The sequence below is a fragment of the Salarias fasciatus genome, chromosome 1, assembly GCF_902148845.1.
Source record: "Salarias fasciatus chromosome 1, fSalaFa1.1, whole genome shotgun sequence".
Classification (NCBI taxonomy): Eukaryota; Metazoa; Chordata; class Actinopteri; order Blenniiformes; family Blenniidae; genus Salarias; species Salarias fasciatus.
In genome coordinates this window covers 10,339,355-10,357,610 of record NC_043745.1, presented here as the reverse complement: position 1 = coordinate 10,357,610, position 18,256 = coordinate 10,339,355, and the positions used below count along the sequence as shown (strand labels likewise).

General features: G+C 42.3%; 1 protein-coding gene across 1 annotated transcript in view; it reads right to left on the bottom strand.

Annotated features, from left to right (window-relative positions):
• Positions 1-7,278: 7,278 nt before the first annotated feature.
• Positions 7,279-18,256, bottom strand: part of LOC115388828 (collagen and calcium-binding EGF domain-containing protein 1-like) — a 42,779-nt gene continuing 31,801 nt past the window's right edge. The window contains exons 3-11 of the mRNA XM_030092118.1: positions 15,551-15,603; positions 13,459-13,593; positions 13,139-13,276; positions 12,309-12,442; positions 11,629-11,743; positions 11,037-11,167; positions 10,254-10,289; positions 9,983-10,018; positions 7,279-8,028 (exon numbers count right to left, since the gene is read on the bottom strand). Of these exons, the coding sequence (XP_029947978.1) occupies positions 7,840-8,028; positions 9,983-10,018; positions 10,254-10,289; positions 11,037-11,167; positions 11,629-11,743; positions 12,309-12,442; positions 13,139-13,276; positions 13,459-13,593; positions 15,551-15,603 (967 nt within the window). The 3' untranslated portion in view covers positions 7,279-7,839. The remainder of the gene's footprint in view (positions 8,029-9,982; positions 10,019-10,253; positions 10,290-11,036; positions 11,168-11,628; positions 11,744-12,308; positions 12,443-13,138; positions 13,277-13,458; positions 13,594-15,550; positions 15,604-18,256) is intronic.

The window sequence follows — 18,256 nt, the reverse complement described above, 5'->3', positions numbered from 1 at the left end:
TTTACAGGCTCAACCAACATGGGAAGAGTTATGATTTTTACTGCCTGCGGCTTCCAACACTAACAATAATGTTCTATAATGTGAAAAACATCAGAAATTTTGGCAAGCCCCTCAAAAATAAAAGGAAAAATGATTTAATTTACAGAGCACTTCTTAACCACTTGAACAGGCCCAAAGCACTTCACACTGATCATCACATGGTTCACACCAATGGACGCAGATGACAGACCATCCATCAGGAGCAGTTTTTGGGGTTCAGTAAACAAGATGACCACTCTAGGAACCGAGACACGGCCGACCACAAAGGATGCTCAATGTGGTCGAAGTCTGTGACGAGTCTCTTTCAAAACGTACTGCGCAACACAATCAGGAAAATCTGCTCTGAGCCACAAGGTGACCTGATTGGAGACTTTCATTGCTTTGTTATGTTATGTAATGTTAGTTTCAGGTCTCAGGGCTGATCCCAGCTAACAATGAGCAAAGACACGAAAGGTTGCACTCACACTTAGGGGCAATTACTAGCAAATGCATGTTCATGGACTGAGGAGTAAGAGGGAGAACATGCAAACTCAGTCCAATCAATCTATGACTGAACGCCATACATTTACAGTTTTAACAAGTCTGCAGGCTTTATCAACAAGATAGTCATTATATTTTAACCTATAGCCAGCTGAATTGAATAAAGAAGTCCCTGTTGAGACGGAGATCCAGTTTTTACATAATGTCTACTGAATTAAACTGCTGCCTACAGTAGATATGGAGTTTTCTGATCAAAGTACAAAGTTGCATCTGTTATGATAAGAAGTTCCACGCAGTCAGTAGCACATGTTTACACCTGTCATCCAGACTTTGCATGCCTCTGAGCGTGCAAAATGAAAATAAACGCACGTTGTAAAAGCACTGCTGCCACAGGCCAGATCAGGAGGTCGACGGGAAAGACGAAGCTGTTGTCCTCACGCAAGGCAACTCTGCAACCGGAGGCAACACTTCTTTTTCCCAAAGACAAGAGGGCTGTGGACTTGCCGATCCGGTTTTTCACACTCCTGGCCCCGCTGCGTGCATGCGAACAGCTTGTAAATGACAGAGGAAGCCAAGGTGTACAGAGAGCGAGCGCCTCGGGCCAGGGGAGTTTACACAGCGCGTTGCCATTAATCCGCCCTCTCAGATTTTTCTATCCAATTCTGCCATAACGATGCCAATCAAGTGCAACTTTTCTGTGAAGCTGGGAAAAAAAGCTTTTGGCTACGCTTTCATATGCATTCCTGACAGATGTGATATTCTTACTGTTGTAAAAGCTGCCAGGAGGCACGACTGCGGGGAATCGAATCATGCTTGTGTCTCTTGCATGGTAAATAAATCATGCTTTTTAACTGTGAGAAAACAGGAAAATGTCATGCACATGCAGCCAGGATTGATTGATGTTATTTTTTTCCTCACATTTATCAACTTGGTTGGACATTTCAGTGCCGTGCATGTGAGAAACAGGAGTGTGGACAATTTAACCACGTACAGTAATAAAATGTCAGAACAGCCTCTGTTGTAATGTCAGGTCTTTATTAGAGGATCAGCGCTTCTGAAAGAACCTCATCCAGTAGCTCGCTGCACAGACACCTGCAGCACAGCAGATAATACATACTGATCATGGGATTGGTGGCATGCTTTTGACACAGCTAATAGGCGCATTACTCATCAGACAAACTCCAATTCTCAGGCCTCTTAGCAGCTCCATTATGAGCAGAGTGACAGAAGTCGGCCTACAATCGGAAGAGGGTGTGCCCAGAGACAAGGACTGGAAGAGGAACAGGCTTCAGAGAGTAAACTAGGGTGCTTAGCGCTGGGCCTCAGGCACGTTAACTCAGATTTAAGAATGAGTTAGCGTGTCAAGATAGCGTGTCTCGCAGCAGACCACGCCTGCACCTGTCAGGTGTTCTGTGGCATGCCGGTTTCGTGAGGGAGATCGAACGTGTGTGTGCGTGGCTGCATGCTATATGCGTGCGTTCTCTCTCTCTCCCTGTTGCACGCAGCTGAATACCCAAACGATGATGGCGAGGGCTTGAAATTTATCCAAGGGGCGCAAAAACTTGAAGATTTCTGCATCAGCTCCAACCGTCCCAATAACCTGCGCCTGTTGCTGCCGATTCCTGGACTCCTGCCCCAACTTGTTCTGAAATTGAGCAATGTTAAATATTTGTAGGTCACAAATTATCACATTACTTCATCCGTACTGATATCATGAATTAGTGGTGCAGGGAAACATCCAGTGGGAGGTTTGCAGTGAGAAACACTGACCTCATGCCTCTGGGCCACAGATCTGTCCTGCATGATTTCAGTACAATATACAGATTAGAAGCACAGAAACGGAGGGGTGTTCTGCTCCTTAAACAAGATGAAAACGCAACACTGGGATTTCTAATCCTGTAATCTGTAACAAACGATTGCATAACAACATATGTAAAGAAATCTGCTACAGTGTTGACGGTGTTTCCGTGGAATTGTTGTATTACACAAATTCATTGTGTATTAATCAATTTCCAGGACTCACAGCAAACCTGTTGACCAACCAGGTCATTACTGTCTGTGGAGTTTGATTGATTTCCCTTTTTTCAACATGGGCCTCGCAGGCATCTTCCTCATTAGTTCACACTTTGGTCAACTCCTGGTAAAGCATGCATTGACAATGGATGGATGGATATATGAGTGGTTGTTTGGTTAGAAGCAGGAAAAAAACTGAAAGACTACGTTACATTTATTTTGTCTTATGCTGTTTCACCAACATTGGACTGATCTGCTCGTCTTGTCTCCTGGGAGTTCTTTCAGAGGTAGAATTTCAAAATCGGTGATAAATAAACTGATTTGTCTTAAACAAGACGATTAAAAGCTGCAAATTTGAAAACTCCAAAACCGAGTCGAATAAGAAAGTGCAAGCATTGAGTAGCCTTCCTCTGGACTTTACAATTGACATCTGACTCATTTCATCAAACTCTGATGGTGAAATAAATCAATACATGGACACTGGAGGCAAACACTTGTACAGTTCAAAAATGACCACAGTAGCAAATAATGAGAGCAGGGGTCATCAGTCCTTTTCTCGCTGAGACTTGCCTCAAGGCTACCAAGTGATATGAATATCTTAAGTATTTGAACACCCAACTGTAAAGATTTTAGTTTGTTTCAATAATTAAAAGCAGTGAACTCACCTCAGGCCTCTCCAGGTTTCACCAGCAGGACAGATTAAAGTGAGACGCTGGTTGTTCTCAGTTGTCAGATTCAGTGGTGGAGTGTTGGGTTTTATAAACGTGGCTATAGAAAAACTATCAAGTAATTTAGCTTGATGGAGTTTGATGAAAGTGAAGATACAGAATAAAAATGATCAATTTCATGCACTGCAAACCGAAGTGTTGCGTTCCATCTTTAATCTCTGCAGAGCTGAAGGAAGCTGCTGGACTGGATGATAACTTTCCGACGTGTTCGCCAATAACAGGCAGAACTTTACAGACATCTGAGCCTTTCAGCAACTCATTGTGTCGACTGGGGCTTTAAGAGCAGATAGCTCTGCCGGCGTGTCTCAGACCTGATAACCTGTAACCTGTCCTGGAGAAAGCCCTTCAGAGACGAGCGGCTCCCTGAACCCATCTGGTCGGCTCTTCTTATCTCAGACGTTCGTACGTGCCGCTTTTGGTGTCACTTCAGGTTTTTTTCATGGGTGACCAAGATGAGATGAGTGATAATAAATGAACTGTGTCGACTTTCTACTGGAGCCAGCACTGATTCTGAAAGTTATTTTTTCTTGACAGGGGAGGGACAGACACCTATGAGCTGTGTTACTTTTAGACAAGATGAAACTGCAGGAGGGGAGAAGGAGCAGACCGCAGATCAGTTTCCCTGTGATGGAATGAAAACACTTACCACAATCTAACACAGCATAGTGAAACAAAAACTGTTGACAGATTTTGGGAAGTTGCATAAAAATTTACAGACAATCCCCTGATGTGGCAAAAATACAGAACAGTTCTGAGGTTGACTGCTTAAATGAGAAAAATATAAACATTAATTCACATCATCATTCAATACGAGTTTAGAATGAATATTAAAACTACTGGAAGTCATTTGATAGACATTTTGATCTTTTTCTCTGAATGTTGGTGGTTTTTCTCAGGTTTATATTATCATTATGGACACATTCCTTATAGGAAATAATCTTAAAAAAGCATCTTCACCCCTCGGTGTGCTCCTCTGTCAGCTGAACTTCAATGAATCCATCACCAGACACAAATCCTGATTAAAACTGTATGCTGTTCATCGCAGCTGTTTCTTTGCCATATCTTGCTGTATCGGTTTATATCAGTTTTCTCACATATATCAAACACAGCAAAAACAGGAAATTTACTCACACAGGATTGACGACACAGCTGACAATGTAAACTTTACTAGAAACAAATAAAAGTAATGTGTGAGAATTTGATTATTTTGAATCTCTGGATTGTGTGACTAATCCTACAACTTTTTAAAGAAGCAAGTCATCACTGTAACCTTTTTTAGCGCCCCACCTGTGAAAGATTACCTGAACACACATTTTACTTTCAAACAGAGAAGCACTCCTTGTTTTGTATGATTGTTCCTAAAATCAAGATTACCACTATTTCTTATAACTATTACTATTATTATTATATACTTATGCACTTGATAACTCCTCCAACATTAAAAAAACAATGTAGACAAAAGACAATTGCATTCATGGTAATCACACAAATATATATATAAAAAAATCCTAGGTTAAATCTTTCCTTATATAAATTAACTACAGCTTGAAGTATGTTATCTGCCCTAATATTATGTTTAAAAAATATAAAATACATAAATGTGACATATAACAAACCCACTGAAGTTGACTTCTGCATGAACTTTATTAATCCTGGTCGACACTCCCCACCACATTCTTAAAAAAGCTGTTACTTTTCCTTTAAAGTGGGATTATTTAAATGATATTGACTACAATGAATACAGTGTATGGAAAGATACATTTATTCTGTACTGTCATGAACATCTACTTCTGAAATGAATCAAAAATGTATAGGGTGCTCATTGAAGCACTAAAAACTTCAAGTCTATTCTCAAAACTTAGAGATTCATTAAAATTACGGTAAATAAGAAAGTAGAGATTGAAAGGAAGCCATGGGTGTAATAATTATTGGTAAAGAGCTGATTGTTGTAATCAATTAAATTCCAATAAAATGCTTTAAATTGCTGCTGCAGATGAGTCATAATTAGTATTTTAGTAAAATACTGTAACTAATATAATGAGACTATATGCACTTCTCAGCAGGACACAATGAGTGTGTTAACTCACTGGAGACACACACACACACACACACACACACACACCTTCACGATACAACACACCCATTCACAAACACACTCACAAATCACTCTCATGCACACACACATAAACATACACAGCAGCACACACCAAACAGCAGCAGACTGTTTTGAAGTGACAGCCCTGTCGTGCAAGACATGTATTTATGGATGGCCATAGTGTGCCAGTGCGGAAATTCCTCGCATACTAGGAAACATCTGGCCAATTTTTATCTGCCGTATCTTTATTCTCATCTAAAGACGCCAGCAAATAGTTGCACAACCTTCCTCGCAGCGAGGCATCAATGGATCGAGGCTGAGCATGGGCTCGACCTGAAACTGCTCCTGACAGCGTGTTATGTCATTGGCTGACGGACACATGACTGTGAGAAAAGGTAGAAAATGTAGAAAAGCTTTGACTCTTGCCTTTACAAAATGATGTTTCTGAGCAGTTCGTGTTTGGTATCTGAAATGTGGGCTCATCGAAGGTTTATTTGACTGAGAATGGCACTGCTGCCGCTCTCGCTGTGATGGATGTGACAGATGTATTGTCACTGCTGGAATGTGAACTTTGTGCATCCAGCTGCACTCCGGTGACCTCTCCTCTGTCGTCCCCTACAGGCTGAGCGCCGGGCCTCCAGTTTGCATGACAAGTGCTGAAGGAAATGAGATAATCTCTTTCAGTCTGCTGCCTTTCTCTCGCTGACACGGTTTCTTCAAATTGTTTCGTGTTGTTTTTCCTGATCCCCGTCGCCGTGGCGACGACATGCACAGCGAGCGGCGACCACACGCCATCGCTGTCAGCGAGGGGGGTGGAGCCGGCAGGTGTGAAGCCTGCCAGGTAACAGATGCAGGTTTCGGGACACACGCGAGAACATCCAGAACGCTTCGGCTGATACACAAACAGAGCTGACATCCTTTTGTTCGCCGCACGCGGCCCAGTTCACTCCGAACTGTCGCGACCACACATCATCCGCTCCTAACCTGACCCAGACGGCGTGACCCCGACCACATCAAACATTAGCGCTGTTATTCTTCTGTTTTCATCATCTTCTCCACCACCCCAGTACGGTGGGTTCAAGCCCAAACAGGCCCCCTCGCTGACTCCCAGTGGTCTATAATTATCCCTCCAGCTGTTTATCCACAAGCATTTGACCTCTGAACCCCTGATACCTGCGCCTTTCATAATAGCAGCCAGCCACGCCACAGTTCAGCAGTCAGTCTGGAGGATAATAGGTGTGCGTGCCAGCTTCTCACGTAAACATGATTTATTAATTCCCCATGACTTGCACATTTGGGAAGCTGTGAATATTTGCTGTTGGTAATTGCAGCGTTCTGAGTGAATACCTGCAGTCATTCTCAGGGAAACGACAACGAAATGAAGGGAATGACTGTGACTTATCGCCCTCTGCTGGTTTACACGGAGTCAGACGTGACCTGAGCATCACAAATTTGAGTGTACTGGAACAAATACAGGCTTTAAAACCAGAGTTTGGAAACAACTTTGCATCTCAAAGATATAGCCTAATATTTTAAGTCTTTAGTTTTGCTTTATTTTTTTTTAAATAAAAATTTGTTTTCGATTGAATCAGCTTGAATTAAAAATATGAGCTAATGCGTTGACTGGAGCTAAGAATATGAGCTAAATAACTCACATTTATTGTAAAAAGGCCCTTCTTTCTAGACCTGATATTTCATCAAATATTCTATTGTGAATAAAATATAAGTTTATGACATTTTCAAACCGTTACACCCTGAATATTACATTTTGCACATTTTTTGGGGGGGGGGATTGAAACCAATATTCACTGAAAAAATCTTTCTGAACCTACCTTTTCACATCTAGTAACCGTACATCTCACTTCGAAGTGACCGGTCAGCAGACGTCAGTATCATTATAACTTTAATAAAAATGGATGTTGCATTATTTATTTGTACAATTCCAACAATGCCGTACTCAGCTCTAGGCTGCAGCTGCCTCTGAGGGTAGTTGAGGGCAGTAGCCGTGGTTTTCAGTGCGTCAGGTTCAGGCCGGGCTATCGGTGCGGGCCGTGGGTCTTTACGCCGGCGCCCTGCAGCCACGGGGCCAGCGGCACAGCAGAGCCTCCACGGACAGACTCAGGAACAGGAAGAGATGCAGACGATAAAGTTCAACGTTTGAAGTGGCTCAGCTAAGAGGCGCAGCTCAGAGACTCAGACGAAAAGGCTCATGCTGGCATCTCTCCTGCACGCACATCCCTCGCCCAACTTCCACGACACGTGAGAGGCGGAGGCGCGGCGCTCGCCGAGCTTTAGCAGCGTCTGATTCTGTAAATTCTTGGATTTCTCCGCGGCGTCGTTGAGAGTTCAATCAATGCCCGTAATCCAGCTCGTCCAAGACGTTATATACATGTTGACGCTTTTCCAGTTATCAACAGAACGAGGGTTCGGCGTGTGCTTGGTGGCGTTGGAGCGGCTGTGCGCTCAAGCGGGACGTCAGGGCGCTCAGGTGTTCAGCATGAGATCTCCTTGTCCGGAGCCCCACTCCACAAAGTCTGCCTCCCCGCTGGAGTGAGGAGGGCTGTCCAGGGAGATGCCCCGCCGCTCCCCGAACACCTTCTCCTGCAGCTCGATGATGTCGTTGCGGATGTCAGCCATCATTAGGAGAAGGAAGTCGAAGGAGCCGGGCGGTCCCTAGGAATAAATAGGAAGCAGAGGAGTTCATTAAGTTTCCCCGCACGCCATGTTTCAGAGGCCGATAGGACAAAAATACTCGCTGGGGTCAAGTCCACACATTTATTCAGGGTCAGTGGTTTAGATTATGATACTGTAACTTGTTTCCCTTTCTAAGTACCGTAAGTAGTAAGTAAGTAAAGTTCATTTATGTAGCACTTTTCACTTATAAAATCACAAAGTGCTGTACAGAGCAAGGTAAAAGACATATATAGTAGCTATACATACATACATATAGTTTTCCATATCGCCATTTTATCTGGCGAATATTCAGCTAAAAGCTTCTCTAAATAAAAATGTCTTCAAGTCCTGTTTAAAGGAGTCCACAGATTCGGCCATTTGGAGAGACAAGGGCCAGTGGTTCCAGAGTCTGGGGGAAACGGTCTGAAAGGATCGGTCTCGCAGGGTTTTAAAAGATATTCTTGGGACCTGTAGGAGTTTCTGGTCTGTAGACCGAAGGGTTCGTTGTGGGGAGTAGGGGTGCAACAAATCCGTAATATACTGGAGGGCCTCATCATGTGACGCTCAAAACATCAGGACTGGAATTTTAAAATCAATCCAGGATTTGACAGGAAGCTGATGAAGACCAGACAGGACAGGGGTAATGTGGGATGTTCTGGGTGTTCCTGTCAGTAGTTTGCCTGCAGAGTTTGTGCAGTTTGAAGTTTGTTAAGAACAGTTGTTTTAAAACAAGTAAAAGGAGAATTACAATAGTCTAAAAGGGATGAAATAAAGCATGAATAATGAGTTCCAGGTCAGACTTGGACAACATTTTTCTGACCTCAGAAATGTTTCTCAAGTGATAAAAACAGTTTGAGAGTGAGCTTCTAAAGACACGGGCTGATCAAACATAACCCCAAGATTTCTGATGCTGGGCTTGAAAGAAGGAAACCAGAGAACCGAGATGGGTTTTAATCTTATTGTCAGGGGCAATGATCAAGGTTTTGGTTTTATTTCAATTATCTGAAAGTAGTTTGAAGAGAGCCAGTCAGATTCCTGACAGACATTCCAGGAACAAGGATAAAAAAAAATTAAACTCTGAGTCATTAAAAGAACGTCGTCAGCATAAAAATGTTCAAACACATTTTTCAAACTGAGTATCAGCCGACCAAGAGGCTTCAAAAGAGCCGAGAAAAGAAAATCGAGCAACTCCACAAGTCAGGTTTGATACATCAGACATCACAGTGTCGATCGCCACATTGAAAGTTCTTCCTTTAATATACGAGGAGAACCACTGGAGGACCGACCCTGAAAACCCCAGTTCTGATTCAAGTCGATCAACCAACAAAACTTCAATTTCTCAGATATGGAGACTTGCACAAATATTCACACTCCTTGAACTTTCCCACATTTTGTCACATATATGGATTGCAAAAGTATTCGTGAAATGAGGGAAAGTTCAAAATGTGGGAAATTTCAAGGACATGAATCCTCGTCATAATGAGCCAGAAATACTGGTAAGGAGTTCCTTTTATTTTATTTTCTTCCTTGTTAAATATTTGCCAGGTATAACTGCAATGTGATTATGCAAAACAAGAACTTCCAAACAATCGACAAGAATCATCTGCAAGTAATTTATGAAACTTTGGACTTTTTGAGCAGCACTTTTTTGGTCACGTTGGTGAGTCAAATATTTCCTTTTTTTTTTTTTTGGACAGTTTCAGAAATGTTTGAGGCTTATTACTTCGAGAAAAATGTTTCATAATTTCAATTTGTTTCCATTAGAATTATTTACTCAAATGAACACACACCAATGAATACTATTTTAAGTCATCATTTACTTTACAAATATCTACTAGTTGGTTTGTATTAAGAGAACAAGGTGTGCAACATTTCTATTTAAAAAAAAAAAAGTAAAACAATTATATCAATTATGGATTATAGTGTGTGTGTTTAATCCAGTAATTAAACTTACAGGTGGACCTCTGGGACCTGAAGCTCCTCTGTCACCCTGTAAATGAGAAAAAAGCCATAAAGGAAATGTCTGTTTCTTCGGGCTGTATTGACTCATAGATTATCCATCACGTTACTGACATTCTAACTGAACTGACGTTCACGTCAGTGACGATCAGCACTACTGGACAAACTGTCAGGATATGGGATATATTGATCAAGCCCAACCTCTCAGACATACAGGAAATTACATAAATAGAATAAAAATGAAGAAAAGATGTTCCAATATTGACCTTTAGTCCGTCTCTTCCTGGAGCCCCTGGTGGTCCCTATATGAATGATTGAAACACAAATATTTTAAAAAAAGTTAGACATTTTTCAGCAATTTAGGTGTTGGATGTTACAAATATTTATACGTCTTCACAATGTGTAGTTTTTGTCATTTATACAATGATTATAAACAAAAAAGAAAAAGTGGAGCCGAAGACTGATGCAGGGCTTATTGAAGAAAAGATTCAAGAACTGAATGGAGAAAAATTCTGATTAGAAAAGTCGCAACTAATGGAAATCAGAAGGTGTAACAGGTCCAGTGGATGTGGAGCTTGACATCCTCACGTCTTTCATCAGAGATGTTCAATCACCTTCACAGATTAGGACTGATATCAAACAAAAACAATAACGAAACAGCTTCAAGAAAAGATCTTCAGAATTGGGGACAATGGTGAACAATCTGGACATTATCAAGACAAAGACCACCGAAGACTGAAGCACACTGAACACACGGACCACATCTAGACTTCAGACAGCTCCTCTAATGCTCGATCATTTCAGCCTTCCGACCTGAACTGCTCTGCTCTCCTGTTGTACAGTGGAGATCAGAGAAGACCTGCAGTGGGTGGTGAGGGTGGCATTTATGGTGGACTGGAAGCGCTGGACTTCAGTGAGGGTTCCTCCTTGACAGTTTTTTCTCTCTGTCACTAAAACCGAGCGACCTCGCTTGCTCAAGGAAGCGGTTTGATGGATTGATGGGCTGCTACCTTTATTAAGAAATCAATGAGGAAACTGCTGTTTCTTACCACGGGCCCCCTGCGGCCTCTCTTTATGTGTTTCAGGTCCGGCTCTGGGCCCATGGGTCCCATGTCTCCCCGTGGACCCCGAGGACCAGGAGGACCCGCCTCCCCGGACTCCCCCTTCTTCCCAGGTTGTCCTGGTGAGAACAGATCAGTGGTTTTTAACACAAAGCAAATGGATTTTGAGGTTAATCAATATTCATTTAATCATGAACAGAGGGGAAAGTAAAGAGGGGAAAATGCAGAACTAAAGGAGATTTGAACTCAGCTGAAGGTTTGTTTGTCCACTGGAAATTTTACATCTGGTCTGGATTATTTTGAGGGAGACAATTCGTCTTAATTTAACAGTAAACTGGCTTAATTTAGTGCGTTTCCACATAATGTTGTGAATTATATAGCAAATTGGGTTTCAGTGTCTTGCTTGAGGACAGACGTGCGTCTGGGCCGTCTGAGATGTGGACTCGAACCTGCAGACGACCCACTCCACAGGGTGATGGGTTTAAACTAACAATTCTTTAAAACCTCACACGGCTCTCTTTCTACTCATAGTAACAGTGTCTAGTGATACATTTCAACACCACAGTTATTTTTACATTACCTGCCACCCCAGGAGCTCCCGGAGGGCCGGGCAAACCCGAGAGACAAGAGTTATCAGGACTTTTTCCTGCCCGGCCCAGAGACGGCTTATCGCTGCTGTTATCCAGGTCAGGGACCTGCGACACCACAGAGGGATGGAGAAGAAGAATATATAGAGAAATGGTGAGTTGTAGCTCATGGATCTGAACCACGGTGAGCAGCAAACATGTGGCTGAAAAGGTTTTAAATTCACTTCCAAATAAATTCTGCTTTGAGCATCGACTTTTCTATGAATGGAAACAGACCAAAGACAGGATGATATTCTGATCTCCTTATTGGAGTTAGGGCAGCGGACGGAGAATTGTGTTTCGTTCTTTTTTACTTTTAAGTGTTTTAGGTCTCAAAGTATTTGAATCAGGTGAAGTGAACCTTCAGAGGAGCCAGCAGGAAAGAGCTTAAACTACTGAAATCACTTCATAAGATACAAAACATCTTCCACACTAGTCTAACTAAGACAAGTTCACCTGTTTAGGTTTCTTTCCTAAGTTTCCTTCATGGATGAATGAGCAAACACCAAGTTAAAATATAAATTGTCTTCATTTTTTGAAATTCCTTCTGTATTTGCTGATTCTAAAAAGGACAAATGATAAAAGTTTATTTTTGCACTGTTTTGAGCAAAGTGCCTGCTTGTCCAGGAGTTACCTGGTTGGACGACTGTGTGTCTCCCAGCCGTAGTTTCAGCTGCAGCAGACTGTGTTTCATGTTCGTGAAGTCCTGACAGGTGAAGGAGCAGGTTCCAGCACTCATCAGGGTGTCCGACTTCCCCGAAGAACTCACTGCGACATGAAGCAAACCGTGGTGGAAGACACACTTTATGACACATCCTGGGAATCCAAACTACTGAAAAGTTCCTTTAAAAAGTTAATTTTCCTCATTTAGAGATGGCCTGAGCTGTGGATACATGGAAAAGCTCTAGTCACTTCTCAAAAAGTGAAATCTCTCTGGATGTAAACCCACGTTTTCCTGCTTTAGTCTCTATTCTAAATGTATCTGAGAGTACGATCCCGTTGGTGACATTATGTTTTGGGACTGATAGTTGATTGAGCCATTTACTCCACTTGATAACATCATTTTTGAGGAGATTTGTTTGTCCACTGTATTGTCTGACTGATTGATCCCAGAGAGATATCAATGATTTGGGTGCAGCATTATTTGTAAACTAATCAAGGTATCTTTTGGATCTCACTATTTTTTCAGGAGCTGATTGTTTAGAGACAGTACAAATAAAAATCATTGAGGAACAAGGGAGCATTTTAAGTGCTGGGAGAAGAGGAGAGCTCACTAAAAGGAAGTAAAAGAAAATGGTCAGAATAATCAAATATGCTCAGAAAAACTTCACACAAACTGAAGTTTTCCATGGTATTGATGGGAAACTTGTCATGCATACAGTCAATCCACCCAGGACAGTCAGTGGTTTGACACACCATAAAGGTTCAACAGCTCCGGATGAGCGGCTGAATACAGAAACTTACGGTTGTGAACGGAGATGCAGGAGCGCTGGTCCGGAGCCAGGATGTAACCGCTGTGGCAGCGACACGTGAAGCTGCCCGCCGTGTTCACACACTCGTGATCACAAAGGCTGCCGCCCGACGCCTCACACTCATCGATGTCTGCGCATCGAGACAGAGGAACACAGACAGAGGGTGAAGTCCACGTTCAGACTGTGGAAATGAACACTTTCAGGAGGTAAAACAAAGTTTAAAAAGAAAGGAAGAACAACACCAACGAAGAATCGTTTTGATCTTTACAGAACTGCGGTGTGAGATAACCTGAGGTAGTTTAAACCACTGACCCAGGCAGTAGGGGGACTTGTGGCTGCGGTGTCGGTCCCTGTCGAAGCGGTATCCGGGGTAACACGTGCAGACCACCCGTCCAAAGTTATCGGTGCACTGCTGCTCGCAGGGCGACGCGGCGCAGACGTCAACACCTGCAGACAGACGGGACGCGGGGAGGACTGAGCGTTTAAAACGGCTTTACTACAACCGGAAATATAAAAAAACTTCAGTCAGTCAAAATCACTGATGGAGGATGGATAATGAGATGAGATGGGTTCCTTTACCAACACACTCATGGCGTCAATAAAAAGGAGTGTTTTAAGTCAAGGACACTTGTTTACAGTGATGAAGTGATTTAGTATCATTACATCTCTAAAATACGATGTGCTGCATTGTTGGACTGCCATCAAAAAGAAGCTGCATTAACTACAGCGACAAATGGCCACAATATCCGCTCTGAAACAGGCTGTGGCGTCTTCTGTGATACAATAATAAAACACTGAGTGTTATGAGAAAACCAGAGGGATTAAATTATCATGTTATCTGATCTTATTGTGTCTGCACATGCAGGAAAGCTGTGGGCGGCACAGCACAGTGAAACGTTTCACATTCACACCAAGGGCCAACAGTTAAAAGGACATGAAGGTTTTGGGACCGTGAGAGGAAAGCCATGCTAACACAGGGAGAACATGCAAACTGCATCTGAACCCAGAGCTTCTCAGTGTGAGGAGGGAGATACTGATAGAGAGATTATTCACTTTTGGATTATAACCAATCACAATGCTTGCAGGCAGACTGAAAGGATCATTTAATCAACAAAACACACTTGAAAAAAAAATCTGTTTAATTTATTTTCCAAATAAATACAAAATTCAGTTTATTTTGGAATTAAATTTCTGTTTCAAGCACTGTGACAATCAAAGTTTTCTCAAGATAATTTTCTGGCTCAATAAACCACATCATGTTTTAATTCAAGTCACTATAAAACCAAATGAACTGTAATAAGGAAGAGGAATTACCACTTAAGATCTTAAACAGACTTGGAAACATTGGAGTCTGGAGATAACTCGGCCAGCCCACAAGAGGCCAGCGAGTAATTGTGAATCAAAGGAGGCCTCACTTTATTTTCCCACAGTCCACTGAATGCTGCGTCTCTTTGCCTGTCTTCAGTTTGAAAATCACATTAACTGAACCTCATCAAAACCATGTCGGAAACGTTGTTTTTTTTTTTTTTTTAAGAAGATTATTCATATGAAGCAGATAAGAAATCATTTCATGAACTGGCTTTATAATGTAGTTTTTTTTTTCTTCTTTTATGTGGGCTCTTTTGGAAAATTAGCGATTCACTCCTGATCTAGAACCATGTTTACTACAGTGTGGCAGACCTCAATGGTGCAATAAACTATCTGAAACATGGCAGCATCTGAAGGCAATAACCATATTTAGTATTGTTCTTTTTTTATTGTCCTTTGGTTCAAGAGTTTTGAATCTGTGTCTTTCTGTGAGGGCGTGCATCAGCTCCAGGCTCACAACGACAAACAGGAATCAATTTTACTGCAAAGAAAAGTCCAGAAGAAAATCCCACCTCGAATTCAAACTCAGATAAAAAGTAACTCTTTTGTGGAAAAGATGTGTTTTAGGGACTAGATGCATGTTTCTCCAGCAGTCATCCTCAGCATAGAGGGACAGCGTCCTCTAGTGGTCGATGCAGGCCCGTTACACTGCAGAGGAACGCTGCACTGCAGACTGCAGCTTCACTGAAGCAGTCAGGCTAAAGATACTAAGCGTGTTTGTCAGAGCAGTCCATCAGCATTTCTGCTTGTGATTACGAAAGCTGAAATATTTAGAGTTTCCAGATTTGGAGTCTACTTTTTCCAAAACTGTGTGTCTCTCTTTTGGCTGCAGTGTTCAAATGCAGTCTGAAGAGACTCCTTAAAAGACTCCAGACTGACCACAATAACAGCATTATCAGCGGAGGTCTAAAAGGAAAACACGCTCCTGAAGGCTGTGTGAAATGTGCAGCTTGTTTTAATCTCTCAGGTTCTGTATGGAGGAGAGTGTGTCAGAATAGATTTCTGTGGATTAGACGTCAGTGTGAGGTTTACCTACTTTCAGGTATGCACTGGCCCATCACAAACCTGAATCCTTCACAGCATTTCCTCCTGGAAAACAAGAGAAAACCATCAGAGGTGGGAGCATGGCTTCAACAACAAGTTATCCAGACGAACTGCTTTGACATTTTGGGGACTGACAGCTGTCATTACCGTTCATGGCCGATTGTCACAACTCAATATGGAGAAAAAGTGGGTATAAAAGATGTGTCAGTAGATGGAATCTTTTTATTTTTATTTTGTGTAATCAAATGAGCAAATGTGATAATTTCTCAAACCTACATTCTTATAATAAAGTCTGGAATGTTCAGTCTCAAAGGTTAAAAATATGACAATATACTCTATTTTATGTACTGCAGGTTTATATCAAACATATTCCACACAGAGAGATATCGAGGCTGGCGTCAAATCACATGCATTTGGTGGCATGTTTCAGAGGGGGTCAGCACTGGGGAACGTGTGCCTTCCTGGAAGTTACATAAATGGAATAAAGTGGATTTTGAAGGGATAAACTGGGCTCATAAAGACAGGAACCGAACAGCTTGTTGGAGACAGAGTGAACTGAGGTGCTGCTCAAAGCGACTCCGATGATGATGAAGTTTCTAAAACGGTGAATCATGAGGATCTTTTCCACTGGAGACCCAGAGACATGCCCTCCAAACCCGATTCACCACGGTGCCGCATGTTTTCAGTGTCACTGCTTCAACACATATGCTTGTAATGAGTGGCTCCCGCTCAGACTTCATAATGACACATTCATTAAGTCCTGCGGCCTCGAGGACCACAGCACCAACCTGTGGTCCACAACACGTAGCTTACAAACAAGCATCATTGGTTCCCATTTAAATTATTAGACAAGTGCGGTTTCATAATTACAGGGCGGAAATTGAATTGGTGGGAGAACAGCTGAAACCAGGCTAATGATATTTAAATCTTCACCGAGCCATCTCACTGCCACACAGGCGCCGTGCAGCAGGAAGCATGCAGCGCTAATCTGAAACTGACACTGAAGGCAAATCCAGCAGGGTCTGCTCTGCTCACGAAGATGAAGACACGCAGAAAAGCTGACCAAATGTCCACATTATTCCATGAAAAAGAAATAAAGACACTCGTTTAATGAAAGTGAAAGTCACATTTAATCCATAATCCATGCTGCTTCATCCGCAGGAGGCACTCCGGGTCACTGTGGTTACACCTGTCCTCCATCCTGGACGAGTCACCAGTCCATCGCACTGAGACAGACGACCACACACACTCACATTCACACCTGACCGCAATTCAGTCACCAATTAACCTCGCATGCACGTGGGAGGAAACCCACACACACAGGGAGAGCATGGAAACTCAGTATTTGAACGCGTGATATTCTCTGTGAGACGACAGTGCAGAACACCGTGTCGCACTGTCGCCCAATTATAGTATATACAACTTTTTTCAAAACAAAAAAAACAAACAGTTTTCTGTCCACAGTCTTCCCAGCACTTGTTTTTCAGGCTGGTTCTTTGCTCTACATCACGTTCACCAGCATTCCCATCCATCACGGATCAATAATGATGATACAAATAAACTGCACTCCTTTCATCTGGCCATTTCATTTATTTGATGACAAGTGTTTTATAGACAGATTATCAAACAGTCAATGCAGTTTAACATTTTAAAGTATCAGTACTGAACTCAGGCATTGTTTTTTTTTTTTCCTGAGGACCCTTTACTTTTATTTCTACTTCAGTAAAGAATGTTAGTACTTTTTCCAATTGAGGTTATTTATTGCCACATGATTATTTCTCAGACAATTCTGGTTTTTAGTTTCAGTGTGTTTCCATCGGCTTTTATTGCTTCGTTAAAGTCTTTTCATTCCCCTCCCTTCGGCTGCAGACTAATATTAAACTAGGTGCAATAGAGCAGAGTGAATACAGTCAAATTCAATCTGGTTATAGATGAGATGGGAAATACACAAAGGTAAATGGTGTGTAAAGGAAACATCCAGTTTAGAGCAGCACAGACAAACAGGTGATTAAAATGTTGATTAATATGGCAACACATCTGGCAGTCAGACCACTCATTCATTCACTTATTCACTCACTGACAAAAGATCTTACACTGACTAACAGGCCTGTAAACAGAACAACAAACTGACTGATTGTAAGCAGAGAAGGAGACAGCTCATAAAACCGAGACACTTGCGCTCGAGTTTGATCTCATTCAGATCAGTCGTTGTGGCCATTTCTCTGTCAAAGCCTGACTATAAACCCGTTGTTTCAGCTCTCTGAGAGCGTTATTTTAAAGTTATAACATCAGAAAAAGCAGAGTGGCGAATCTGACTCGACCTTTTTCTCCTTTTTCACCTCCAGCACGTGAACCACACTCACTCATAAAGTCCCATAAAACCGTCGACCATGGCAGCTATGCTTCATGTGCCTGCTGCCGACAGCTTGTTGAACAGGGAACTGTGAAAATAATTATTTGGCAATTCTCTCGAAAACGGCCTTACAGTGTTTGGAAATGACGTCCGTCGAGTCATCCCACAGCAAATCCACCACATGTTACAGACATTACTCTTGAAAAAAGAAAAAAAAAACTGCATGGAAATCGAGGCACAACAAGGATTGCACATGCTCAGAGGAAATCGGGGCGCAGAGCGCCGCACGCCGTTACCGGAGGGGATCACGCCGCCTCCTTCACAGCCCCCTCAAGACAACAAGTT